This window comes from Anarhichas minor, unplaced genomic scaffold (assembly GCF_050575085.1).
Source record: "Anarhichas minor isolate MPS153535 unplaced genomic scaffold, ASM5057508v1 ptg000007l, whole genome shotgun sequence".
In the NCBI taxonomy this organism is placed as follows: Eukaryota; Metazoa; Chordata; class Actinopteri; order Perciformes; family Anarhichadidae; genus Anarhichas; species Anarhichas minor.
The window spans coordinates 17,649,229-17,677,010 of NW_027466453.1; the positions used below are offsets into that span (position 1 = coordinate 17,649,229).

Sequence of the window (27,782 nt, forward strand, 5' to 3'; positions counted from 1 at the left end):
GAAAACTCTTCTCAGGTGATGCCCATTCACCTGCAGTGCTGCCTTGACTGAGTGTGTGTGTGTGTGTGTGTGTGTGTGTGTGTGTGTGTGTGTGTGTGTGCTGAGCAGAGGGGCTGGTAGACTGCTCTGTGGGCGCTGGGGTTAAAGCTGTGGGCGGGCCAGGGAGCAGTGGGGGGGGTGCAGGAAGATAAGAGGTAAGAGATGCGGGCAGTGAGAGAGGGATCACAGGGTGGATAGCGGACACTTTTTCTGGGTGGGGTTACCTGTAGTGGGGGTGCTGGAAGTGACAGTGTGGAACCTCTGAAAGAACAGTGAAATGCATTGAGACCGTCATCCCCAGCGGAAGGCAATTTTCTTTTTCTTTCCCTGTCTTTTCACTCACTATATCTCCTCTACTTTTTTTCTGTCTAAATTTAGACCTAGCTCAAATCCCCTTCACACTTTCAGCATCTATAGCAACTCCTAACACTCTGGTTTCACACTGTTTCCATCATCCCTCATCACCTCAATCTATTTATCCCAGTAACTTTCTTTCGCCCCCTCTTCAGCTTTAAGGCACTTTCTTTATTTGTCTACATCTCCCTGTCTGTCTCTTCATCCTTTGAAATCCTTCTCTTTTCACCCCCAAAAGTTTATCCATGCCAATTTCTTACCCATCTCCTCCAGTTCTGAAGTCATGGATTTGGATCTTAGCGCGATAGCCGGAGTGCTCAGCCTCTTACTCTGCTGGGGGACTGGAGGGGGGGCAGAAAAAAGGCAGCCATGGTCAGTCAAGCTGTCCAAGAACAAGGGTCAGGTACCACCAGCATTCACCTACGATAGCACCCCAGGGTGCAGTCGATAGACTCTTACTTTTCTTCCTTGAACCCTCCTCCATGTCGGGGTTGCGGGTAACCATGACAACCTTTACCATGAGGCTGTTGCCACCTTGCCGGATCATGTTGACGACCTGTCGGTGACCAACCTTCACCACGTTCTGACCATTGACCTGGTAAAGACAAAGAGACAGTGAGGGACGAAGAATACCATCTTTCATCAATTACATTTTAGTTCTAAATATGCCTGTATACAGGCATATTTAACAGGCTGTTATAACAGCCTGTTAAATATACATATATAAAATATCACATTTTTATATATATATATATATAGTTTTTACAGGCTGTTAGAAGTTTGTATCTCAAAAACCTACTAACAGCTTTCAATTAACTTTGGGGGAAAGTAAGGTCTTGGACTATGGGACAAAAAATAAAACATTTTGAACAGAAACACAGATGAAGATACATTTCCTCTCCCACATCCCCCATTTGGATGACTGTACACCTTTGCTTTATAGTTCTGTATAGGTTCAGAGAACTCTATAGAATCTGTCGGTAATTTATATTCCAACCCATAATGCAGTGGTAAATCATGGCAGCACCTCTATCAGGAAATCCCCCATCCTGAGACCGGCTCTCCATGCGACGCCTCCCTCGTCCACTGACTCCAGGTACTGCAGGGCAGGGAAAGCTGGGGTTGGGGTGAACTCCTCGATAGGAGTCTGAGCTGGAGACACCATGAACATATAAGAATGTATTATGAATGTGATAAAGTATGATTTGAACCACCATACCTAAATCAGTGAGTGTGATTGCAAGGCAGGATGTTTGTGAATATTTCACATTTCTTACCTTTGGCCCCTCTCAACACAAAGCCGAAACCCTCGCTGTCTTTTTTCTGCAGAAGCACTGACTTCTCCTTGATTATATAGTCACTAGCAAAGGGGGGAGAGAGAGCGAGAGAGAGAGAGAGAGAGAGAGAGAGAGAGAGAGATAGCAAGCCAGAAATGAAAGACAGAAAACATGGACATATACTGTTCACCTTATGCCTTAATCAATGGAGATAATGGGTCGAAAGTCAAGTTTTAAATTCGATAAATCACAACAAATACCTTGCTGGTGTTACTTTTCCTGGACGCCAAACAGCTCTAATGGAAATGATGTAGCTTGTTTGAATTAATTATATTATTGTTTTATAATAATCTATTAAATAAATAAATAAATAAGTATTACTCGTAATATTAGTAGTAATATTAATAGTAGTAGAAGCAATTTTAAGTGTCCCATGTTCTAAATGTTTAATAGCTTTTCATAAAGGAAGAAAATACATTTCTGAAATAGAAACAATAAATACTTAATATTGACTTTAAAGATATTGCAGCTTAAATTTAAAACTACTGCTATCAGTACTGCAAAATTCTACATCAGTCAAACTCCAACCAACACTAAATCACAATTTAGTCCACACTCCCCACAGTACAGTTGTGACGTAGAGTGTTTTGTTAAGTTTCACTTTTCTGTATGTTTCTGACAGCGAGCCCAGAGCTGGTTTCTACCTGAACCTCAGTGAAGAAGAGATGCTGTATACAGTATGATGGCGCTGCTTATTGCCTCAGCAACAGCTTAATCTGGACGCTGGGAAACTTGCTAGAGTAGGGCAGGTCCTCCCCAGAGTCAAGCCATGAGATGGTACGCTAGTAGTCACTGACAGCAGAGAACAGGTGTTGCATGCTCACATGAGCCTGTTGTGTACTTTCTGCTCAGTTACTTTTATACTTTTTACACAGCTTTAACAACATTTACTTTTCAGATCAAGATTTTACATTTAAAAAACAAATAATCTTATAAAATACAATGCATTGTGGAAGATTAAACCAGTGGTTCCCAACACTTTTGGCTTGTGCCCAAATAGCTGTGTCTAGTTGAGGCCTCGGTCACTTTTCAGACGTCTGCTATCTCTTGGCGGTACACACGTCACACACGTCACACATTGGCGTCACACACGTCACACAAATGAACGCTCGGCCACTTTAGTTTATACCTCTCAGGGCTGCTGACCGCTAACGGACTCTTATCTCGTTATGAATGCCAAGGCCCTCCAAACAGCCATTCAGTGAGTCAGTGAGTCAGAGGGGTATATATACCGTGTCAGCTGTAACATACTGTAACCACATGCTAATAATTCCATTGTGCATGAAAATAGTACCAGCCCACTCCATCTCTTCATCCCTCTTTATTTCTCTCTTCACTGGCATTTTTCCATCCTGATGGCCCCGCCTACTCCATACCTCTCTTTATACTGGCTTCCTCCCTTGTTCTTCAAACTTCTACTCATCTTTTTCTAATCACATTTTCCTCTCATGATCTTTTTCTCTCCACAGGCTGTGACAGCCTCTCTGTGTCTGCCAAGGCTCTGTCTCTTTGTTGTTCTTGTTCTCTTCTGTCCATCTCTGTTGCCCAGCCAGGACCTCAAACGCTCTGAGGGACCGAGTGAATACATGAGCACATACTGTATGTACAAACGCATTCAGACAAATCTTAAGGTAGGACAGAGTAGAAGTACATTACTATTGGAAAATAGAATCAAAGAAATGGAAACATACACATCACATCCCCCTATAGATGTTAGTCTGCCCTGTCCCCGCAGGCAACATAAGCAACAAGTCGCTCCATGGAAATTCAGCATGCTTGCCGACAACAAACATATTACCAACAGCAATATTTTTCTACTGATGTTTCTTAGTCTCAGTGTAAATAGTATGGGTTACTGCTACAATATTAAGATTATTTGAGGGACAGCATCATTACGTGCCTCAAACACAACACTCAAAGAACTATTACACCCCGTCACTGAAGCCGATGATAACTCTTGTTCTCTTCAAACAAAGGCTAAGTGCCTGGAAACCAGCAATGAACTTATCAGAATGACAAACCACTATGAGAGGAGACACCAAAAGCAGCACAAAATGCAGAATATGCCTGATGAAAACTTTAAGGACCACTGCAAAGATGCACTCAGAGCCTTTTGCACAGTCAGAAATCAGTGAGAACAAAGTGACACTCGCAAAGCCAAGTCATTCATAAATCTGGCAACTGCAAGTCTTTCTTACAAATACTGGTCTTTGGAAGATTTTTCAGATCATATTTGTCATGTTTTTGTTGTACTGCTCCTGCTACATTCACTCACGGTATCTGTGTGTGTATGTGTGTCCTCATGGTTGCATACATAGCAATAATTTATACTTTGTAATGTATTTGAGAGAAATTTCAAAGTGACAAACTTTGAAACTTGTCTTTACAAGTTGACAACTAAACACAGCATCAATTTTATTCTTTGGGACGCTATATACCTCTATTATTTAGAGACAAGAGCAGGTTTAGCCCCTTAGGCTTCCTTTGTGGACTGCATCCTGCAGAGGATCAAACCACTGAACACAAAGACAGTGGCACTCAGTGTTGCTTCTTTAGTATTAGCGACCCAATATTGTCATCAGTGTCTTGGATACAAACGACTGAGCTGGACGATCCAGCACAGCGTACAGTGAGTCTCATACTGCATATTCCAAAGCTGAGACATTAAACAGGTTTGGCCACGCAGGCTTCCATAGAAGTGTCAGAAAGAAGCTGGAACTTGTCATGCATGCTGCATCGTTAAAACTCCCTCACTGTTTCCAATTTGTCGGCTCTCTCTCTCTCTCTCTCTCTCTCTCTCTCTCTCTCTCTCTCTCTCTCTCATACACATACATACTGGTAAGCATACGCGCCACACAGTACGCAGGACACAAGAACACATGCAATCAACCGGTCAAAAGAGGAAAAGAAATGTCCCTGCCAGACCTTTATGTTTTTGATGGACAACAGCAAACACACCATCCATGCACAGAAACATACATACACAAACATTAGGCATGCATGCACACAAACACGCAATCAATCTGCACATCAGTAAAAGCAGCAAGCATCACTTGTCGGTGCAGCATTGCTAGAGGACGTTTGTTCAGAGAGCGATTCAAAGCAGAGAGAAATCAAACGACACACACACACACACACACACACACAGATGTTCATACAGCGAAACACAGAACGGCTGCACTGCTCATACACCGGGCTGTGCAGCACCAGCTCTCGTCCGTCTTCACACACATACATCACACACACTCAAATTCACATTGAGACACACTGAATCAAACACATCCGTCTGTAAGCATGCACCGCAACATCTGCCAATCTATCTTTTAGATCCTGCCCTGCCATCCATGATGTCCACATGCATTCATCCCTGGAGGGAGAGAGGGAGGGAGCGAGTGGAGGGTAGGGAGTATGAAAAGCCATGGCAGGTACCTGTAAATGAACCAGATGCTCCTATTCACAGGGCCGAGCGATGGCCAGGAAGAAGAGAGGGAGAGGGAGAGGGAGACATCCTCCTCGCCGCATGCCCCCATCGCCATTTCCTCCCCTCCCTCTCCTCCTCCTCCTTCTCCTGCTCCTTCTCCTTCTCGTCTTCCAGCGAGACAGCAGCAAGCGCGAGCCGCGAGAGAGGAGGAGGAGGAGAGGAAGAAGAGGAGGAGAGAGAGATGGAAGAAGGGAAAGGGAGAGGGCCGAGCTCTCCCAACCCCTTCATACTTAAGACAGAGAGAGAGAGGAGGAATGGGAGAGGGAGAGATGGAGATGGTTCATTGTGACTGCGACACAGAGAGAGAGAAAGAGAGAGAGAGAGAGAGAGAGAGAGAGAGAGGAGGAGCAAGGGGAGCGGGAGGGGGAATAAGGTGGTTTGAGAAAAGTAGAGAGAGAAATTAGGTAATTTAGAGAGAGGGAGAGAGTGAGAGGTGATTGGGTTTGTTTGCAGGGGATTCATGCACAAACACACACATACAATCCAAACATGCATGCATTGATACAATCGACTCATAAACAACCACCAATACTTCTCTCTCTCCTCTTTCTTCATCCTCCCCTTCCCTTCATCCATTCTCATCACTCCTGCACTTAAATGTATAGTATTCACTCTGCCCATCTATCACTGTCATGATTTCCCATTCATAAAAATGGATATGACTGAGATAAGTCTTTGCAATATACAGTCCTAGCTGAAATGATATGCTGGTCTTGAAGTTTAAATGATTGAACAGGTATTATCAGGTACTACAAATCCTTTAAATCACACTTAACTAACCTCACCCCATATTTTTTTGCTTTCTTTCCAACCTCTAACATGCACACACACACACACATGAACACACTCATACACACACAGTCGCCTCACATTTGCTGTAAACAAAGCATGAATGAGAGGGTAGAGCAAAGGAAAGAGGGGAGGAGGAGGAGACATATCGACGCAGACAGGAAGAGGAGAGAGGACAGAGAAACAGCTGGCGGGTGAGTGGCGGAAGGAGGAAGAGCAGGAGGAGAAGGAGAAGGAGAGAGAGAGAGAGAGAGAGAGAGAGAGAGAGAGAGTACAGATTCTCTCAAATAGCCACTCACATCATCTCTTAGTCAGAGCCTCCTTCCATGTATGTCGAAGCTGTCCTCCGTCGACTTGCCCTCCCTCCCTCCTTCCTTTCCTCTCTACGTATCTCTCTCTTGCCTCCCTCCTGCATTCGAGGATGATCACAGCTCTTGTCCCCTCTCTTCTCACATCTCTGCCTTTTTGTTTTTCTCCCTGCATGTCAGGCTATACCGCTGTGATTCTGTGTAGTGTGTGTGTGTTTGTGTGTGCATGCATGTGTGAAGAGAGAGAGATAAAGAGAGGGCATGAAGGAAAGAGGAAGAGAGAGAGGGAGAGAGAGGGGGGGAGAGAGAGAGAGGGAGAGAGAGGGGGGGAGAGAGAGGGAGAGGGAGAGGTAGAAAGAGAGAGAGAGAGAGAGAGAAGGGGGAGGAGCAGGAAACAAGCGTTGACAGAAGGTCCACATTATTGTGTGATTATGTGTATCTGCATGTCTGCCTAATGCGTCCTGTACTGTGTGTGCATCTCTTTCATACAATGGCCAAACCTGAACACACACTCTTGCATTTGTCTTTCTCTTGTTGCAAATTTCAGCATAAAGTCAGATAAAGTGAAGTCCTACATGTTGGAGAAATATGAAAAATCAAATAAGAAGACTTTATGTTGCCTATGCACAAGCAAAAAGCAAGGCATGTGTCTCAGTAGACCTAACCACCGCAGCAGTGTTTAGCAGTGTTTAGCAGGGTGTTCTGCATCTCTCCTCCAAACTCTGTGTGCTCGCTTGTCCTTATGTGTGGCCCAATGTTGGCCCAAAAAGGGTCTCATGTGGGCCGGGAGAGGAGCAGCAGCATGTACAGATTGTGTAGAGTTTAATCGCAGCATCTGAGCTGTGGCAATGACACAGAGATCTGATGAGATCATGTTGCTAAAACAGCAAAGGTAGAAACTTTTCTCTACAACCAAACGCTTACAGAACAGACCTGAGTGGTTGAAGATATTTTCACCGAACTGAATTTGGCTGTTGAAGACATTTATACCATGGAAGGAAAAGTTGTGGAGCATCAATACAGCCATCCTGTCTGGGTTCGAGGAGGAGGAGCAGAGGGGAAGAAAGATGCAACGTAGGTAGGACCAATACAAACATGTGGGGTGTATGAAATACATCTGCAGAGAGGGGTGTAGCAGACGTGCATAAAAGTTCTCCATTTGTCCGTCAATTGTCACTGTTGTTCCTAAGTCATCATATCCCTCACTCCTTGTGTTCTCATTATTGTAATTGCCACATTGCATTTGCAAGTTAAGGCAGTTCATCTCACTGACTGCCGGGTTTTGGTTATCACGCCTTGCTTTAATGTCACGGCTTGTCCTGTGCTTTAAAAGCCAGGCTACCAAATATATCCAGCTGCCAATAAGAAGGCGAGGATCAGAGAGTGGCAGATAAGATGACTCTGTTTATTAGAGACGGACCAATATGGGCTTATCAAAAAAATGGAGCCAGTCCATGTTTATTTCAAAACTATTTCATTGTGACTATACCAGATTCAAGCCTTAAAGCAAAACTATGTCATTTTAGAAAGAAGGAATAACAATTTTGACCTTTTATCATTAGATGAAAAGTCAGGGGATCATAGACATCATAAGGATTTATTGTCTGGGATGTCAGTACAATATTTGGCAATGGAAATCCATCCGATATTTGTATACTGACATTACCATCCCTAATAAAAAAATGTAATTAGCATCATATGGAAAAAAAGTTAAAACATGGCAGAGGACATCCTTCTTCACACTTTCTTCTAACCTGCTTTGGCCCCCTGTTGCTTGCACAAAAAACAATGCATATGTCTCTTTTTACCCATTTATAAACACAGAATGCCCTTCTCCCTTCATCCAACCTCTTCATCCCTCTCTTCAGCCCTGCTCTCCCTTTAGAGTGCCCTTCACTGTTTGACCTCCAGATGGAGACACCACAGGGGAGAGAGGGTGATAGAAAGAAAATTAAACAGTACAGGAGGGTTAGCAATACTGTGATGAATAGAAAGCACAGGAGGGACGCAGAGATGGTTGGGAGATGTGGCCAAATACGGAGGACTTAAAGGAGGGATACATGAGATATTACATGTAGTGATAAAGGCTGTGAAAGTAGGCCTATGTGAGGGCGGTTCTGAGTCAGCCATGCCAGCCTGCCTGGCCAAACAAATAGTTTTGGGCTCCGTCTATGCTGCAGTGCACGGTTTTAAATATCCATGGTGTGTGTGTAGCATGCGTGTCAAACATAATGTGTGTGAGTTTGCATGGCTGAGTGCGTTGCTTGCATTAAATGTCGCTGTTGATGAAAAGCATGTTAATAATAAATGATACTGTCTGCATGTGCATGAGAGAAACACAGTTACAGATGGAGATAAGGTGAAAGGAAAACATGAAAAGAAAAAAAAGCAGGCTTGAATGATAAAGAATGATGATGAGCAAGAGAACGAAAAACGAGGGAAAGGCGGGATTTCATGTAAATAATACATGCGATTGATAATGGCTTTATTTCTATGTAAATAATTCTCTCATCGCTCAGTCCAAGTCATGGACACTGAAATGAGTTTGCCTCAAAGCGATGCCGTGCTCGCCATGATGCAGATGCAAGACATGAAAGGGAAATATATTAGGCTGAGTAAATGAGGAGAAGTCACACTCTCAAAGTCAATACAGGAGAGTTTTTCCCTCAAGTGTCAATAGATCTTAGTCATCAGAGTGGTTTGATTGTTCACCATCACCGACAAGTTCAGCTAACCTTAAAATTGCCGCCCCACAATGCAGCTTTGCAACTCAAAGCCAAAACGCAGACACACAAAGGACGAAACTTACTCTAAAATCCTGATGTGACAAAGACCTGCCTGTCTGCCCAGGTTAAACTAAACTAAACCAGCCAGTCAAAGCACAGCTGGTAAACATGTGCATCCTTGAGGATAACTCCAGTATGAAAGCAGACGGTTCAGCTTCTAGACCTGAGGCGGTGAACCCTCACACATCGTCATCCTCCCGCATGAATCACTCGCAACACATCGCATCACACAAATCAAAGCACCACTGGAACGCATGAATCACTACATGAATCATCTTATCTGAAAAGATGTATACAGTATGTTCCTGTACAAACAAATCCCCTCTCAACACGTGCTGTGTGTCTAAACATTGGAGAAGCAGGGTCATAATGAAAAGGCCGTCCGTTTGATTTGCAGTACCCACTGGGCGGATGGACAAGCTACACCATACTCTTTAGCCAAGCGTTAAGCCCCTTTTTGCCGCAGTAGAGCAATAATCTGAATGTCAAGCTGCCCTTCCCTTGACCTTCATTTAACCAGGATGTGTCTTTGTCATAATGGGATACTTTCATGCTTCATTCTGGTCCTAATGTCACATCAAACAGGCACTGAAGCATCCAAATGCCTCTTTTGTCAGCCCAAGTGCCCCAAAGTGCCCTTGTGTTCAGCTCAAATAGCCCTCTGGTACCATTCTGGAGTGACCTTACCCTAAATGAACCCTACTGTACCCTTAACTCTGTGAGCTGAAGCAGAGTCCCTTATCCAGTTTTTGCCCCTGCTGCTTCGAAAATCTGCGCAGGTGGCTGCTTGTTTTGGATAAAACTGGCTTCAGTTTGCTGTACATCGGTTTTGGCAACTGGCAAAGTACAGTAACTCTTACCTGGGAGCGTCAAAGCTATCATAGGATCCCACAGTGTAATGGCGGAACAGCCTTTTGGCTCGTTCTCCACGGCTCTCTGAAACACAAAATCACAGGGATATCAGCATGGTTGCAGCTACATTTAATCTATTCGCAAGGCTTATTATATAGCAGGTATATAATAAGCCCTGTGTGTGTGTGTGTGTGTGTGTGTGTGTGTGTGTGTGTGTGTGTGTGTGTGTGTGTGTGTGTGTGTTGCCTGTGAGTGTGTGTGACTGGTGCTGATCACCTGATCGGTTGTCTTGGCTTCGGAGCATCACTTCCTCCACACAGTCAGAGGGGAACCAACCTGTGCGACCCCTGACCGTTCCCTCCCAGTACCCGCCCTCGCCAACACTCAACACTAGAGGGGGGGTCAGGAAAGAGCAGCATATCAGGAAGAAGCAACACAACACAAACACCATGACAAATAAACAGACGCAAAAAGACAACAACATTATACAGACAGAAAATAAATCAAATGTAGACACACACGGACATGCAAACCGCCTACATACTCACCAAGACTTACATACCTGGCGACACCTTAGTATCACTCACAAACACACACATATTCATACCTGCAGACATTGAATACAAACATATATAGAGACCTTACACTCATGTTAGGACATGGCCATTTTACAAACTCATCTAAAGACACTTGGATCTGACCTGGGTACTGGTCTGTCTCTGAGACTGATACTGTCTCCTTAATAAGCATAGTCTGTCAGGTTTGAGTAACATTTTCCAATAGTATTTTTGTTTTTTTATGTTTGACATTTTGGGAAATATGTTTATTCGCTTTGTTGCTGGGAGTCATATCTATCTGTTAAAGATAAAGTCACATCCAGCAGTTGTTTAGCTTAGCTTAATGACTGAGCCAAGTGTAAACACCTAGCCTGGCTCTGTCCGAATGTAACAAAATAAATCTACTAGCACCTCAAAAGCTCACATATCGAAGTGTAACAATGGCAGGTTGTGGCTTTATGAGTAGCTTTGTAGGATAGAAGTCCACCCTTATGTAGTTTTTTGGTTGGAATGCTCAACAATATACTTAAGCTTGAATAAATGTGAAAGGGTTGCAACTAGTACTACAAACTCTGCATCTTTTAGCACAGTTTTTGTTTTTGTTTTCCAAAATGCAGAAAAGCTGTACCAGTTAAAAGGAGACTGAATATTGGACTTATATTAGTCAGGTGGCTATAAATAAAACGTCAATGGGATGCTCAAATGGCATCCCCATGTCTGCTAGCTGTGTAAATAGGCATTTGTTCGGTAAGACTTTTGCCATAATACCTTTATAGGCCAATGGTACAACTGGGCCGTGTTTGTTTTAGTCTAGTGTTGGCATGGTGTTTAGCATGTTTAGTGGATTACTAAATTAATGCAATATCCCCCTTTGTGTTGAAAATATTTGATCAGTTAGATAAATGATTTTAGCTTAAAAACTGCAATTAAATCTCAATTGGTAAACCCCTGCAGTCAGCAGCTCTTATTTTATAAGGACCTACAGTATATGCCATGCCAGAGCCATAAACAGAGAGGGGTTCTGCACATGTAACCTTTTGATACATTAACATCTTTTAAAAAGTGTCTGTGATGCTGCTTTGCATGTTTCTGAATGTGCATTCAATGAACTTTTGCAAGTGTGGGGATGTCAAAGCTGTCTGTGTGATTCATGTGGAGATTAGTAGCCTACCAGGTGTAAACAGCCTCACAAACACTGACTCCCAATTACAAAATCACATGGAAGACAAAAAGCAGTATTATGCTCCAGCACAAACACACACACACACACACACACACACACACACACACACACACACACACACACACACACACACACACACACACACACACATTGTGTATCATGACATGAAAATGCACGTATTCACCTTTGACCCTGTCTCCTTTACTGAAGCTGATTTCTCGCTCTCCCTGGGCAGAGTGTGATCGAGTAGCTACAAAGACTCGTCCTGGGACAGCGCTGTAGAGCCGTCTTCGCTGACCTGCGGTTTGTGCAGCTACGCTGGCAGGAGCAGGCCTGGGTGGTAGGAAGCAGGAAGTGCAGTGTATGATTTGAGACTGAAGTTTAAAACTCAAAGCTCCCTAAAGGTATCGGACTAAACTACTGAATGCAATATATATATATATATTTTTTTTTATGAGAGAAAGGTTACTGGAAATTTGAGGATTTTAGCCAGTCATCCAAAATGTGCTTGAACAGTCAGGATTTTCTATCAGGTCACATTTTAGTGGTTTAATTTATGAACTTTGTACACTCACTTAACAGATATTGAATTCCCCTTATCAGAAGTAATATATATATAAAATAATAACAAAATAAATAATACATAATAATACAAATAAAATATATAATAAAAACTTTTTATAAGTCAGCCTGAGATTTCTGCTAACCCAACCCTACAAGACCATTTCTCACTCGAAGATGATTGCTTGCACGACAAAAATACATTTGAAGACCAAAGAAGAAACCATATTTTAGACTAAAACTTTATGACCCTTTAAGACCTTGACTCAGGTAATTCACTTTAACGCATTTTAAGGGCTCTTTTGGGACCTGCAGACATCCAGTGGAAAGTCTCAAAAGTACTTGAAGGGGGGGTTTGAAGCGGCGTTGTATGAGGTACTTATCCATAGTCAGTGCATGGTACAGCAAACCCCAGTTTGGAGAAGCAGACAGGAGTAAGGGTTATAATCTGGTACGCTGTATGGTGACATTTATGTTTTATACTGTACATGGTCCCTTTAATATAAAATGAATTGAATTAAATTAAGTACCTGATACAACACCAGTACACAACATCTGTACTATCCCTTTAACCAGCCTAGATGAACCTACAATATTCCAAAGTTAGAAAAGTGGAAGAGAGGTTCTTTTTCTCAGATGTCAGCGTTTGCCACTCACCCCTGTCTCCGACTCTGCCTGCTTCGATCCTCCTTGTCTCCGATCCTTCCTCGGGATGGAGAACGCGTCCTCGCCCCTCTGGGACTGCTGGAGCTCCGCAGGGTTCCTGTATGCTTGTAGCCCTGAGAGGGACAGACAGGGAGATGAAGGGAGAGGAAGGGGGAGAAAACATATTTCATGAAAGATGCTAACAGTATGACAGAATCAATGTGATCATTTCATATGATAGCAGCTGCATGCTGTATGATATAAGTTGTGCTTAACGGAGTTGATTTCTGTATATTGTTTATGTTTTTTATATTTCAGGTTTCTGTATTATTTAATGACTACTGGAACTAACTTCTGTGTATTAACTACAGTATCTTCTTCTCTGTCGCTCTCACAACTTAACATTTTTTCTCACTTCCATATCTTTCATTATCTATAGAAACCCTCCTAATGCCACTGACTGTGCCTTCAATAGCTCATTGTGTTCACAATGATAAATATAATAAAATGCATGCAATATAATAAAATGCATGCAATGTAATAAAATGCCTCATAAACTATGTAGATTTATTTCACGGTCTATGTTTATGGGTTATTACTCAGCATGATCACTTATTTGCTACATTGGCCATAACCAAAACACATGAACACGGATAGCTTATGCACTAAAGCAAGATATAAGTTGCTGCAATGAGTGTTGTTCACCACTAGATGTTGATAAAAGCCATCCATTACTTTGTATGATGTCCCTTCAAATTTTGTAATACAATGGATAAAATCCATTATCTGAGTTAGTCAATCAAATCCAATCAAACATTATTTTTGTAATAATAACAATAACAGTAATGTGTGTAGGTATCCATTGGGGAGTAAATTAAAATTATTTTTAGCGGTCAAAAGCTCCAGAACACTTGGAACTTCAACATAGATGAGAAGTCCTACAGGTGCTCAGGATCTGCAGGTTTAAACATCTACATTCAAAGCAAACCCAATCTGCTGATGATGACTGTGTGATCTATATGAAAGCTCTAGAACAACCACTAAATAGACTTTAGAGGTGAGATTGCATCTGATTGAGTCTGCTGTTTCCAGTGTCAAGAAAACTTTGAACATTCTTTCACACACACTCACACACACACACACATACAAACCTGCACAGAGACGATGTTGGTCCCTGGGGCGTTGGGCACTGCCATCCAGTCTGGCAAGTTCATGCTGCTGTCACTGTTGGCCCGGAGGAAAGGATGAGGGTGGGGTATTGTCAGAGTACGGGTGCTCTCCCGCCTCTGGGGGGCGTACTTTGGAGACTCCACAAAGGGAACTGTAATGCGAGGAGTGAGGTGAACATTATTATTATTTAACAGTATTTCAGATTTGTTTTCTTTCTTACTACTCATATTTTGCACAGCTTCATAATCTATTTTTCTTTATAATTTAAATTCCAACATGCTGTTGTGATGCTAGACTATAGTCCTTATATTCTACTTTTCATCGATGCTCCCTTTAACTTGTTGATTCAAAGCCTAATTCCAATTGTGAAGATCCAATGTATCATTTTAGATTAACAAAACGTCTAACATTACAGGACACTACACATATCCAAGCCTCCGTTACTTACCCACATCTGTATCCCGGTGGTTTTTGATGATTTCTCCCAGCTCAAAATGGCCGGACATAACTGCCACCTGGTAACAGCACACATGCAATCTTTTTGGATACAGTTATATGGCAACTGAATGCACAAAATAGTAGAACAGTAGAACTGTTTACTAGTTCTCTTGTAATTACAGTAGGCATCTATAGGGGGGCTTTTAATATCTTCTGTCGTTTCAACATACTCTAAACTCTAAGCCTCTAAGGGCAAATTAACAAGTGATGAAAACCAGATTCATAGCCTGATGGCATGTTTAAAATAACATTTACATGGGACGGCTTTTTTCTTGAAAAATGATAATACAGCAAACACATATAGGTACTCTTGTGTGAGACCATATATCTGTATTATTTCCACCATTGCACAAATACTTTTAAACTTTTTGTTTTACAAACTACACAGGTCAGCACACAATCCGGCATATTCCAATGCTTTCTCCCTGTTGTCTCCTCTTGTTTTCTCTCCCGCACACACAAACACAACAGATTGTCTCAGCTGGCTTTTTCTGCACTGACAGAGTTAATATGTTTAGATTAAGGGGTCACACACAATCCTGCCGCCTGGGACCTCTGTGTGCATCACAGCACAATAATGGTTTAAAGTGAAATTAGGCCCTGGCACTTTCTGCTACGTTAACTTAATAAGACACTCAACCATACAACCACCCAACATGCGTAATTACCCAGCCAAGCACTCAGCCGCTACCTGAAAGGGGGTCTGCCCATTGTTGTTCTTTGTGTCTTTATTTGCTCCCCGATAGAGCAGAATTCGAGAACAGCTTTCCTGCAACAAACAGCACTGATCACTTTACATGAATCAAAAATATGAACTGTATAATTACTGCTTAATGTAGAAATGCATGTGATGTGATCACATGTGTGCAGTGGCTTTAGAAAGCAGCATTGCCTTCTTTTTACATTGTGGGCGTTCTCTTGTGCTATGATGTTACAAATATGTTGATAAATATATAAACAATATTATTCACACTTAATCAAGTTAAATGAACATATACAGATTCAGCTTAAAGGAATACTAAACCCACAAATTGAGCATTTGTATTTCAATTACTAACCCTTGTTACCTTAAATTCCCGAAGAAAATGTTGTTTTTCTGGTGAAGAATTTAAAAAATGAGAAAAGTCTTTGAAATAAAGACTTGGCTTTTACTGCACGAGTTGTGTGAGAGTTTGTAAACAGATGTTTTCATATCATTTGGCTGTTGTTAAAAGCGGCCCCCAATTATTTTAATTCATCAACACTTTTCTTGATTTGTCTATTCACCATTTACTGTGGAGGCATGAGAGAAAACATGTTTTCTTCAAGAATTCAAGGTAAAACAGAGTTAGTAATTAATAAAGAAATGGTAATTTGACTTGTGTAGTGTTCCTTTAATATCTATATAGCAAAGATAAAGAGCATTTATGTGGCTTTCACTTTGTTGCACTGCACGATCAAAGATTTAAGGTGTTTCATTTTCTCTACTCTGTAGCAGCTGACATTTATTCTGTATGAAGTTTGTCTACCTTGTTGTACAAAGCGCAGATGTGCAAGGCAGTGTTTCCAGAGGCATTCTGGGAGGAAGAATCCGCACCATAGAAGAGGAGGTGCTCCAGATGCTGCGAGTTACCATGCTGACAGGCCTGAGAGAGGATGAACAGATTGTGGAGGAGCGATAGAAAGAGAGGGGGAGAGGTACATGTGGAAAAGGCAAAGAGTTTGTTAAGGAGGTAAAAAGAAAATGTACCGAAGAGTAAAAAAATAAGGATTTATGTGGTTGTTTGATAGAGAGAACAGAGAGGCGGAGAAGCAGACAATGATGAAGAATAGACAGTGACAAAGAGAGAGAGGAACAAGGTGACGGTTATTAAGTGACACCACATTTAATTAACACCACCTCCAAACTCAGAGGGCGAGAGAATGAGTGAGAACAAAAGTGAGATCCAATGATAACAATGGTACAACCATCATCAAATGGACACACACAAACAGTGGAAATCAAAACTGTGTACTTATTATTATTATTTAATTTATGTTCATGTATCAACTATGCCATGGCCACATTAAATACTCCTATCAGACTCTCCATTGGACACTTGAACTTATTTTAGGTCAATAACTGGATGTAATAGATGTAAATCAATACAAATCAATATGTGGACTACTTCTTTTAAAGAATGAAGATTTCACCCTTTCATCCTGTGATAGGGGACAACACAACTTTGACAATGAACACCATATAACAAAATAGTTAATTCAGAAAACATCTCATCCATTATTTTCTTTCAGAGGGAAACCTCGAAGTGCAATATCACTGGGCTTAGTTGGTTGCTTCAGTATTATATACAGTTTATCCAAATGAAAGTGAAAAAGCTCAACTCAAAAAGGCTTATGATGGAACCAATCCAAAGAAGATTATCATTATCAATGCTAGTCAAAGCCCACTCAACACACGCAGAGACAGAATAAGATGGAGGCCACGCGTGGCTAGGAGAGCTAAAGAGACAGATGCTGATGAAGTGTGGGGGATCACACTGAGAGGAAGAGGCTGATACCTTGATTTTTCCTGTCCACTTCACTGCTGGAATATGAGGCCACAGAAGCAAGGGATGAAGGGTGAAAGGTGTCCGAGATAAATGAAGAGAGGTGTAGTGTTTCATGGCATGAATGGTTTTTGACGTAGACGCAGAGGCTGTACATACACAGACACTGGAACACAGAGTACACGGGTACATTACAAATAGGATGCATGCACACTTGTGCAATACAAACAACCCAAACACCCCAAGGCACTTCTTTTTGGTGCTTTCAGATCACAACCCCCAAATAGACATAAATTAGGCCACTGACCCCATTAGATTGAAAGATTTTGCCTCGAGCATCCTCTAACTGTTGATTTAGTGTAGAATTAAGTGTACGCACAGCAAGAAAAAATTAAACCTAATTAAATACTTTCTGTGTTATATTCTCTTAAATTGATTTATCCAAAATCTCAGAAAACCCCTTTTTAAAGATGCACAGGTACCTGATGTGTCTCGTCCCAGCCGTTCTCGTCCCTGATGCCTAGTTTGGCGTGGTGGTAAAGCAGTGTTTCACAGCAGGAGGTGTCCCCCCCTGTCAGCACAGTGTGGTAGAGCGGCGTCAGCCCTCGCCGGTCCTTATAGTCCGGGGACGCACCCAGAGACAGCAGGACCTGCAGAAAGACAGCAGAGAAAGTAAACCCTCTGTACCCTCTGTATTCTCGAATGCTGGCAGTAATTATAACAATAATGGAGAATAACAAAGTATAAAATAAAAAGGCATCAAGGAAAAATATCTTAAGGTGGTTTGCAACTTCAAGCTGAAGAATATTCATGGGATTTTGAATCAGAACGGGAACACATAGCCGGGGGATCAGAGAGGTCATGCAACACCTCAGGCTAGACAGCATTAAGTATTAAATCAGAGTCTGCAGTAAATCTTTATGCAGTTTAGCAGGTGTTTCTTTTCTTTGTGGAAAATATGGACTGGTAATAGAACAAATGCAATTATCTCCCTCTGAATGAGTTATTTCTCCACAGGTGCCTGTCTTCTTGGCGATATGGGAGCTAAAGTTCTGGACAAATGCCTGAAATGCAAATGTGCTACACACCTTTTATTCTTTTTGGTTGAATAGAATAATAGATTGCTTTATTCATGTGCATTTTGTGTGTGGTTGGGTGTTGATTGCTGCGTAGGAGGGTCTGTTTATTAGTCTTCTGGTTTGCTTATACAGTAACACAAATGAAGATAATACTGCATGAGTTTCAGGGCAAGTATCCATCTTGCAGGTACATACGCTGGTATAAGTTTGTTTTTGCCTTTTATGGCATGACAATGAAAACTCATTACCTGTAAACACCATTTCTATAAAAGGACAACAACGTGTGTATGTTTACCAGAAGGGCTGTATGGCGGTGGCCTCGCACAGCTTTGTGTACGGGTGTGAGTCCATCTTTGGCGCGGAAGTCAATGTGAGCACCTCCCTCCACCAGGACCCGGATAGCCTCACCTCCACCCGGCTCACACTGCACTGCCAAGGACAGAGCAGTCTCTGGCGGACACACACACAGATTCAAATAGAGTTTTTAATGGTCAGAAGGATTGGTTTGAAAGTCAAATTATTTGTACAACACTGGCCAGATTGTTTGCTCCCAGGGGGCTGCTGAATGCTCAGTGGGAAACTTGTTTCAGCAAAATATTTCAACTATTTGCCCTCAAACTCTTCCTTTCTTGCTTTGAGTTTATAATCTTGAACACCTGCAGCTTTGTCCTTACAGGTTAGACAAAAAAAAACATTAAACGCCACGAAAAATAATCAACCGTCCAACTCTCTTGAAATTACGTAACAAGAACGCCGCCGTTACTGTCCAATATTTCTTTCAATAAGTGACAATAAGGGAGTTTCTGAGGTGTCTACAGAACAGAAGTGCTCATCATCCAGTCGCCGAAAAATGCAATTCTTGCAGAAATCTCCAAATATCAAAAGTGTTTGATACCAAATCCCAGCATGGATTTTTCTATGGTCCTTCTCCCTGTCTTGGTGTCTTAATATGGAGGGATTTTTGACCATTTATATAAAAATAAAAAACATTACATTTTGCACCAAATCTGTATAACAAGTAGTATCAACCCAAATATTGCTGCAACAACTTAGGAGAGTCACAGTTCTGACAGAAAGTATAAAGAAGACTCACTCCATGCAAACATCATCACCTAGAATGGTAGGATTTAGGAATGAAATCATTTTATAAATCATTTCCAGGTTACACTACACACCCTGAGACAATTCAGCCAACTGTAAAGCTTCCCGCAAATGTTCAAATTCACTTCTGCTAAAATGTAATGCAATCAACAAGCTTCTCTACATATTTCATCTCTTTCAGGTTTCATCCTACAGGTAGCAGCGGTAGCTTCCAAGTGAAAACTAAAGCTGTTTTTCCTACTGATGCTTGCTACACTTTGCCAAATATGCTGGCATCAAATAAAGCAAACTCAATAAGATTATTTAAAAATGAAACCAATGCTGTATCACAACACTTTTTAACCTCACTTAACACGCTTGAACTTCTTCAATACGGTTCAATAACACGAAAAAGAATAAAAGCATTCAAAGTGTTCCCAGTGAAAACAGGGTACAGAGCGCTGGCTGCCATGGAGACAAGAGAGTTGTTGGCAAAGAGGAAAACGACTGAGGGCTTTTATCCTCGAACAGCTTCTGTAGAGCTACGGTACAAACAATTTGGGGGAATGTTTTGACTGCACTTCCTCTGAAGTTACCAATGTCGGGACGACTCAGGGAATGCCCATTAAACAGTTCTTGGCAGAGATGGAAGTGAACCCCGCTGACAGGAGCCACTCTGAATATGGTAGAATCATTTGATGTCCTATTAAAGACTCAGTGTGAGCCTGGGTGGAAAAGCATGAAGAAATGTTCCAGAGTGATAGACAGGTCAAACGTTTTAAAAAAGTGTCTACATCCAGTGTTTTGATCACCTCTTTGTGCAGGCCTAATACCTACGACCTAAGAGTTCATGGACAGGAACGTAGAGGATACCATTTGAAGCTGTGACATTCTTTTGTAGATTTTGATTGAACAGCTATTTTAAACACGAGGACTGAGTGAGTTTTACATTAAACCTGAGCTGTTTTAATTATTGGAGCAAAATAATTCAATTCATTTTCTACCCTTGGTTTGTTGGTATACAAAAAATTGAGTACAGAAGCACAGAAACCAGGGTTCAAAATCAAACCCTGATGACTCCAAAGCAATAACCACCTCAAGTATCATGTTCAGGTGTAGAGTGTCTGTTAGTGAGTGGGGTTCATCGGGGGCTCTCTGTTGCCCTCCGGTGTTCTGAAGTGGAAGTGTGTTTCACACCCATGATGGCAGGCTGTGTTTTGTGTTGTGACACTTTGCTCCCACAGCGGCTGGAGCAACACAGAGCAGCACACCCAGACTGTAAGTGAACAGTCTGCTGCGCCCCCTAAGCACTAACAGGATCTGAGAAAAGACACCAAATTGCAAACAGCACTGGCCCAGATCCTTGACAAAGTGTTAGACCAACATACTGCAGAGCTGAGGGCAGAAAACGGAAGGGAGAGAAAGGGGGAGAGCTGCAGGTCACAAAGCTGCTTGCCACCAGCATGCTTATTTGTTTGATGGGCAGAACAATTCAATAAATAGAAAGACACAGATGAAAGAAGAGATTTGACAATATGTGGGTGTTTAGATGGATGTATGCATGGATGAAAAGAGCTGTAGCGAGGGAAATCAGTATCACCGTCAACCCTATTTCGTCCTTCTTGTTTTAAGCCATTTGTTCATCTCATGAATGTGAGGATTTTGATGTGTTCAGATCTTAACTTTCAAATGACTGCAATATGAGAGTAGTCTGTAATGGATGGATGAATGATGGTAGACAGTCAGAAAGGGTAGGGGAAGAGTCCTCGGCCTGTGAAGCACTCCTTACCGCCGGTGTCAGCATCCTGGTAGTTGGGATCGAGGCCTTTGTCTAAGAACTTGGCCATCTTGTCCACAGCGCTGGTTTGAATGTAATCCATGAATTTCTTCAGGCTAGCCTGCATGCAGAGAGAAACATGCTGCTGTATTATAGGGAACTCCTCTGTCTTTGAAATACTGTATGTGCAAGCAAGGCATAGTGCAGTAGAGCACATTGAAGCATTGTACAGTATAGATGCACTAACAAAGGAAAATAAACACAGATTCACATGCAGAAATACACTGACATGCACACTGTATTGATTTAAATAGACTCACTCTGTGCAAATACATTTATATGATTGAAACATGCAGTTGAACCCCTTCAGAGATCCTACTTCAGGACAACTGGGTTTCATACCTTAGTGTGCAGTTTGGCCAGTTGCTTCTCATCCAGATTGGTCTGTTTGTACACCCTGGTTTTGTATCGAAACTAGACCCGAGAGAGGAGAAGGGGAAGGAAACGGAGAGTTAATCCTAACACAGAGGGCATTTGTCCTTAATTCTCTTTTTCTCTTTTTGGCCTAGATCCACAAAATGGGGCCTGCAGATTTATTGTACAGAGAAGCATTATCTGGTTTGCTATACAAACACCGTCTTCTACTTCACTGAAGACAAGAAATGTGAGAGAAATGGTCTCGCTTTACAGCAGTTTAAAGACGCTGTAAAGCCTCCACTGGGTCATCATATAGCATGAAAGAAGATGACTATACGGACTGGATAAGAGATTAGCAGGAGTTTGCAGCAGTTGCACTAAACAGAGCAGGGAAGCTGAACAGTTCTGTGACATTCCTCTAAGAAGCGTGTTGAAACTTAATTCATAAGACAGGGTTTTTTATAAGCTTAGATGACACAAGCAACATTTACAGTATGTCGTCTAGCTGCCTTAAAGTGCTGCTGTTTTTTACTTCAGTAATCCTGGATCCTTAAAAATACAAAAAGTTGTAGAGTAAACCTTGGTCACATGATGTGATGCACAAAGTTGAACCAGATCTACTGCGCTGATCTTAATGCTGTAATATACAAGACTCTGTTGGGATTCAGTTGATAGGTCCACAGAGTACAAATAGCTGACATTTAAGATAATCTAAAGAACACACTTTTCAAAGAGGAGGCCATCCCTTCAGACTCTGACCATTGCATTACTGAATAACAGTGACATGAGGACATGCAGGCTACATCACTTCTCTATTATGTATTCTTAAAACTGTGTTAAAGGAAGACTGGAATAGTACCTCCAAATATGGTACCCCTTTCTCAAAGGACTGTGGGTACTCTCTGAGCAGCCTCTCCTCCTCCAGGAACATGGCATCATGGCCGTCCGTGGCGGGCTGGAACAGACCATAGTTCAGGACGTCCCGCAGAGATTCGGTCAGGGAGCACAGTACCTGCTGCTTGGCCTTCCACACCGTGGCCTCTGGGTTAAACCGCAAACATTTCTACAGAAAAGACAGAAAGAGACATAGCTCAGCTTTAAGTTCACAGAGCATTGGTTAACTGGGATACTCTAAATGTATAAAGGAATGAGTAAAGGAATAAAAATGATTTAGATTAATGACAAACATCTTACCTGAAGAATCTTATGAACAGTTTTGGTTTACGATTACAAAATACTTAGACAACATAAGCAGTTAAAACCAGGTAACGACTATAAAAGGCAGCAAAAGCAAAGTCGACAAGTTATAAATAATAGCCACATTAAAAACAATCAGTAAAACTGAGTTTTAAGAACTGGTGTTAAGGATGATGAAGATGCAGCAGCCAGACTCAAGGCCTTGATAGAAACAACCTGATCACTTTTTGTTACTCTAAATTAAGAAATAGCTGTTAGGAAATCATTATTTTAAAACAGAACTTAAATGAAACTAAAGAAAAAGGAAAGGACACTAAATTGTGGAAAATCCACAATTATTCTAAAAATAGGCTGCAAGCTGCCTCGTATGGGGTGAAATGATCTGTGATATTTATGTGGCCAAACCATCTGTGCATTCAAAATTAACCGTAACCAAGGCAAAGCTGCTAAAATTAGGATGTTTTGAACTTTCTGTTGCAGAATGAACCACAAAAATACATTTCACAAGCTGGCAGCAACAAAGGGGACATAAACCAGCAAACACTGCGTCCTCCAACAGATTTACTCTATAAACGTATCAGGTGGTTTTATTCAAATAACTGGTCGAGGCCCTGGAGGTAAAAGTATTCATTATTTTCACAGTGCAGAGCAGCGGCCATGAGCTAACCCAGTGGGGCACATTCACATGCACTAACACGCTAAAAGGCACGTATGGCGGGCCTGGAGAGGCTTGGATTACAACACACTCAAAGGGAGACATTACTCCACAATATATTTACAATGCAAGTTGTCTGATGCTGAATTAATCTGAATATCGTATAGAGAACCTTTAATCTTCCACCACTGGCGTCATTTGAATAATTTGTAGAAGCATGACTGGGTTCAACTAAAGCAAACACTGACCGTTAATAAGTCTGGGGAAAAAAGATTATACATTTTGTATATCGTACGATCTTTCTTATTTCCTGTCCCATGAATTATTTTGTGACCAAAGTCTATCTTTGGAGTCCGTGTACAGCCTCGGAGTAAAGTTGGAGATTCCCGGGCTCCACAGTCTGCAGAAAGGATTTGAATGGCAATTTGGTGCAGCTTTAAGTGTCTCCGCTGGGGTCGTGAATGGCCAAATGCACAACGGCTCAGAGGCTCAGTCAACAAAGTGGGATGTTACTCACTACACAGATGGCTGACAGAAGGTTTTTTGGCACCTCTCTTTCTCTCTCTCTCCTTCCTCCCTGTCTCTCTCTCTCTGTCTCCTCTCTCCACCTCTCTCCACCTCTCTCTTCCTCTCATTGCCCAGAGTGGAGTCAGGTTGTTCTCTGACCTTGAGCAGCAGGATGATTGGCCGATGCAGCTGCAAGGATCCCTGCCTCTTACTGCATTACTGCATGGGCTCTTCTCTCTGGCCAATACGTCTTCTAACCCAGAACATTCGTCTTAATCGCTTACATACATACACATACTAGACACGTGTGTGTGTGTGTGTGTGTGTGTGTGTGTGTGTGTGTGTGTGCTGAGCAGAGGGGCTGGTAGACTGCTCTGTGGGTTGTGTGTTTTTTGCAGAGGAGTAACATAACATTTTCTCCCTCTATTTTATTCAGCGTCTCCGTTCGCGCACAGGCAACCCGGTCGCCACGGCAACCGGTTCATTAGTGGAGCAAGCAGCTTGTTGCCATAGAGACATCCCTGTGTTCCCTAGGAGATGGGGTACTGGGAAGGGTGTGCATGTGCTTGTGTGTGAGAGCCCGTGCATCAGTTTGGATATATTGGTGTGTGTGTGTGTGTGTGTGTGTGTGTGTGTGTGTGTGTGTGTGTGTGTGTGTGTGTGTGTGTGTGTGCGTGTGTGTATTACAGCAGCGTGGTGAAAGAGAGTGGAGTCAAAGGGAGGGGAATGTCAAAGACTTTGACTAAGACAGTAAAAGAGGATGAAAATGTGTGTCTGTCTGTCACACAGAGATGCACACACTGGCCTACACACACTCACAGTCCCCATAAAGCGTGCAGGCAAACGATCTAAAATGAATCACAATCACAGCAGGAGAGAATGAAGGTTAGTTATCTGGAGGATAAGGATGGAGTGCTGGAGGAATATTCCCACAGTCAATACTGATATAATTATCAGAAAATAATTGAGATTTAAACTTGTGTAATGACTTTGCTTTCGTCCTGAGAAGCTTCAGATAGTTGGAGGTTTTACTGAGGCAGCCATGCTTGTTATTGATCTGTATACCTGCAGGAATAGGATTGATCCTACAGCTTGTAACCGGCCGGCCCATTCGGGCTCGTCACAGATTCATACCTACAAGGATCTTCAGAATGCTACATGGTGCTGTAAAGTTTTCCCACAGTTCCACCCTATATTACAAACACGTTTGTAGTAATGCAATAGTGTAAACTGTGCTTTATTAAAAATCAAGTCACAGACCGCCTTGCAACTTTTTATAAACCTCAAATGTTGCACAGCAGTTGAGTGTTTGTGGTGCCCTCTACTGTTCAGAGAGCTTAGTAAGTCTAAATGAATACCCAGTTGATGGTTTGAATGTCTTTGTACAATGATAACATTGTTTCACTGACAAAATATAAAAGCACAAACGCCAGATGTTTTTTCCTTCAAATTCATGCTTGTTCATTATAGTATTCTGATCAGTGCTTAGTGGTAAAATTACAAAAAGGCACAAGTAAAAGTTCTCCATTCAAAATCCTACTTAAGTAAAATTACAGAAGTATTATCATCTAAATGTACTTTGATTATCAAAAGAAGAAGTGATTGTTCATGATGAAAAATGTTATATTATAAGCCTATAATATAACATTATTCGATTTTTTCACGTATTTCCAATCTTGTCTTTTTATGGGAAATATCTTATACTGTATATTCAGCTTCTCCATCTGATCATTTGTGACACAATTTATATTAAGTCAGACCTTCCATTTATTTCAGCGTGTTTATCATCATTACATCATGCATCATCATATTTTTGTTTTACTGACTAACTGCTGCTAACTTGAGTTGATGATGCAGCTGCACACTTGGCAAAGAAAGCAACTGAATCTGAAACCAGGACCAGGTCTCAGCACATGGGCAGTGGTGGAGTGTAACTAAATATATTTATTCAAATACTGTACTTAGGTACAGTATTTGAGGAACTTGTACTTTATTTGACTTTTTCAAAGTTACGCTGCTTTATACTTCTAGTTTACAACATTTCAGAGGGAAATATTTAACTTTTTACTCCATTTTACTTCATTTATCTGATATAGTTAAAAGCTGTTTTTGCATCATATTCATTGTTTTTGTATTTATTCATTGTAAGACAAATGCATCAGTGGTTACTCGTAGTAACTTACATAAACGGTTGGCTTGTAGATAATAAACACAGATAAGTATGCATTTAAAATTCATTAAAGTAAAATTTTAGGCTTTTATGAGGACAAAGCTTAAAGTCATGAATTTGGCTGAAAGTCACCAGTTAACGCGGTCACTTGTTAAACTGTAACAGAAACAGTTGTCACCCTGTAGAACTTGAGTCTGCTGTTGGGATATTGATTGTGACAATCAAATAACCAAACAACAAAACATTTTGATACTAGTTTGAATTTAATGTTTATAACTTGCTGACTCTGGGGCAAAACGCCCCTCCTGTTGCCAACATAAGCATGCATATGTTTGTTGACGTCGGCTGTAAAAGGGTCTATTAAACAAAAGGAAGACAAAAACTAATGCTACAGCTTGTATACTATAAACCTTTACATGATTTTCAGTATATTAATGCAGCTTTAAGCCCTTCTGTTTCTCTTGTGGTTTTAGTATTATGCAGACCAAAATTCTGTCTTGTCTTGAAGCTGTGATCACACTTTCCCACTCACATGCACCCACTCACTCTGTCCATGCTGCTCTTCATCTTCTCTGCCTATCTCTATCTTATTCTTCCTCCTCTCTCTCGCTCTCTCTCTCTCTCTCTCTCTCTCTCTCTCTCCCTCTTTCTGGAACAGCTCTGTCACTGATCTATGCAGAAATAAGAGCCACTCCCCTCTCTCCCTGTGTCTAGCGCTCTCCCTCTCTGTCCCTCTGGTATTTTCCTGCAGGCCAAGTGCAGGGGGACTAGAAGCCTTTAATGAGATCTATGGGGAAATAATAACCCCCCACTAAACATACATACACACGTCAGCCATGTCACCATTTAAGTCCACTTCCTCTCCATATCTCACTCTCTTCCTCTCTCTCAACCAGTCCTTACACCCCCTACAGCGATTCAAGAAAGCAAATAAATTTCCTTAAAGCAGTCCTGTCATCCCCGCTCTGCGTCGTTCTCTCTACATTGTCTTTCTCTCTACATTGTCTTTCTCTCACTTTCACTCACCCATGCTGCACTCCCTCTTCTTCTCCTCCCATACTTTCCTCTCTATTATCTCTGTCCCTCTGCTCACCTTTGGAGCTCCCCCTTTCATTAACATACAACCTCTTCACAGCTGAGAGGTGGACACTGTCTTGTAGTCTGAGAAGTTCACATATCTTAAGTAAGCAGTAAGTGTTTGTTTTTGTGTGTGTGTGTGTGTGTGTGTGTGTGTGTGTGTGTGTGTGTGTGTGTGTGTGTGTGTGTGTGTGTGTGTGTGTGTGTGTGTGTGTGTGTGTGTGTGTGTGTGTGTGTGTGTGTGTGTCCTTGCATGTTTCCAAACTGTTTGTGAGACCAAATCCTGCCTGAGGGGCTGCTGCTTATACTTCAGAGTTTGCACGACTCAGACTGTGGAGAAAACATAATTTGTTTCATGCTGGTTAATGTGCTCGGCACGCAAACGCTAACTTGACAATCCAATAAACCTTCAAACAAAACTGCCTCGACATCCTGCTGTGGCAGAATCATATCAATACCGTGTGATACACAAGTCTGACTGCCGCTGAGTGCACACCAGTGAGTTAATGGACCAGTGCCTTTTTCATCAGCCACCAGTGGAAGAGGAAGAATCAGTGCAGAGTACGCAGATCCACTAACACAGCTAACTCAGAGTACAAAAATCATCATCTGCAGAGTAACTATGGCTGTCAAATAAATGTCGTGGGGTTAAAAAGTACAGTTTGGAAAAGAAGTATAAATTGGCATGAAATGGAAACACTAGTACAAGTACCTCTAAATTGTACTTTAGCACTGCAC

The 27,782-nt window shown here is 41.8% G+C and overlaps 1 protein-coding gene across 1 annotated transcript in view; it reads right to left on the bottom strand.

Annotated features, from left to right (window-relative positions):
- shank1 (SH3 and multiple ankyrin repeat domains 1) overlaps positions 1-27,782 on the bottom strand; it is a 44,174-nt gene that overhangs the window by 11,573 nt on the left and 4,819 nt on the right. The window contains exons 2-18 of the mRNA XM_076081140.1: positions 22,298-22,501; positions 21,424-21,495; positions 21,034-21,142; positions 18,460-18,614; positions 17,568-17,735; positions 16,069-16,185; positions 15,252-15,329; positions 14,511-14,577; positions 14,044-14,213; positions 12,905-13,026; positions 11,871-12,019; positions 10,223-10,336; positions 9,955-10,030; positions 1,671-1,753; positions 1,421-1,545; positions 853-988; positions 654-734 (exon numbers count right to left, since the gene is read on the bottom strand). Of these exons, the coding sequence (XP_075937255.1) occupies positions 654-734; positions 853-988; positions 1,421-1,545; positions 1,671-1,753; positions 9,955-10,030; positions 10,223-10,336; positions 11,871-12,019; positions 12,905-13,026; positions 14,044-14,213; positions 14,511-14,577; positions 15,252-15,329; positions 16,069-16,185; positions 17,568-17,735; positions 18,460-18,614; positions 21,034-21,142; positions 21,424-21,495; positions 22,298-22,501 (2,026 nt within the window). The remainder of the gene's footprint in view (positions 1-653; positions 735-852; positions 989-1,420; positions 1,546-1,670; positions 1,754-9,954; positions 10,031-10,222; positions 10,337-11,870; positions 12,020-12,904; positions 13,027-14,043; positions 14,214-14,510; positions 14,578-15,251; positions 15,330-16,068; positions 16,186-17,567; positions 17,736-18,459; positions 18,615-21,033; positions 21,143-21,423; positions 21,496-22,297; positions 22,502-27,782) is intronic.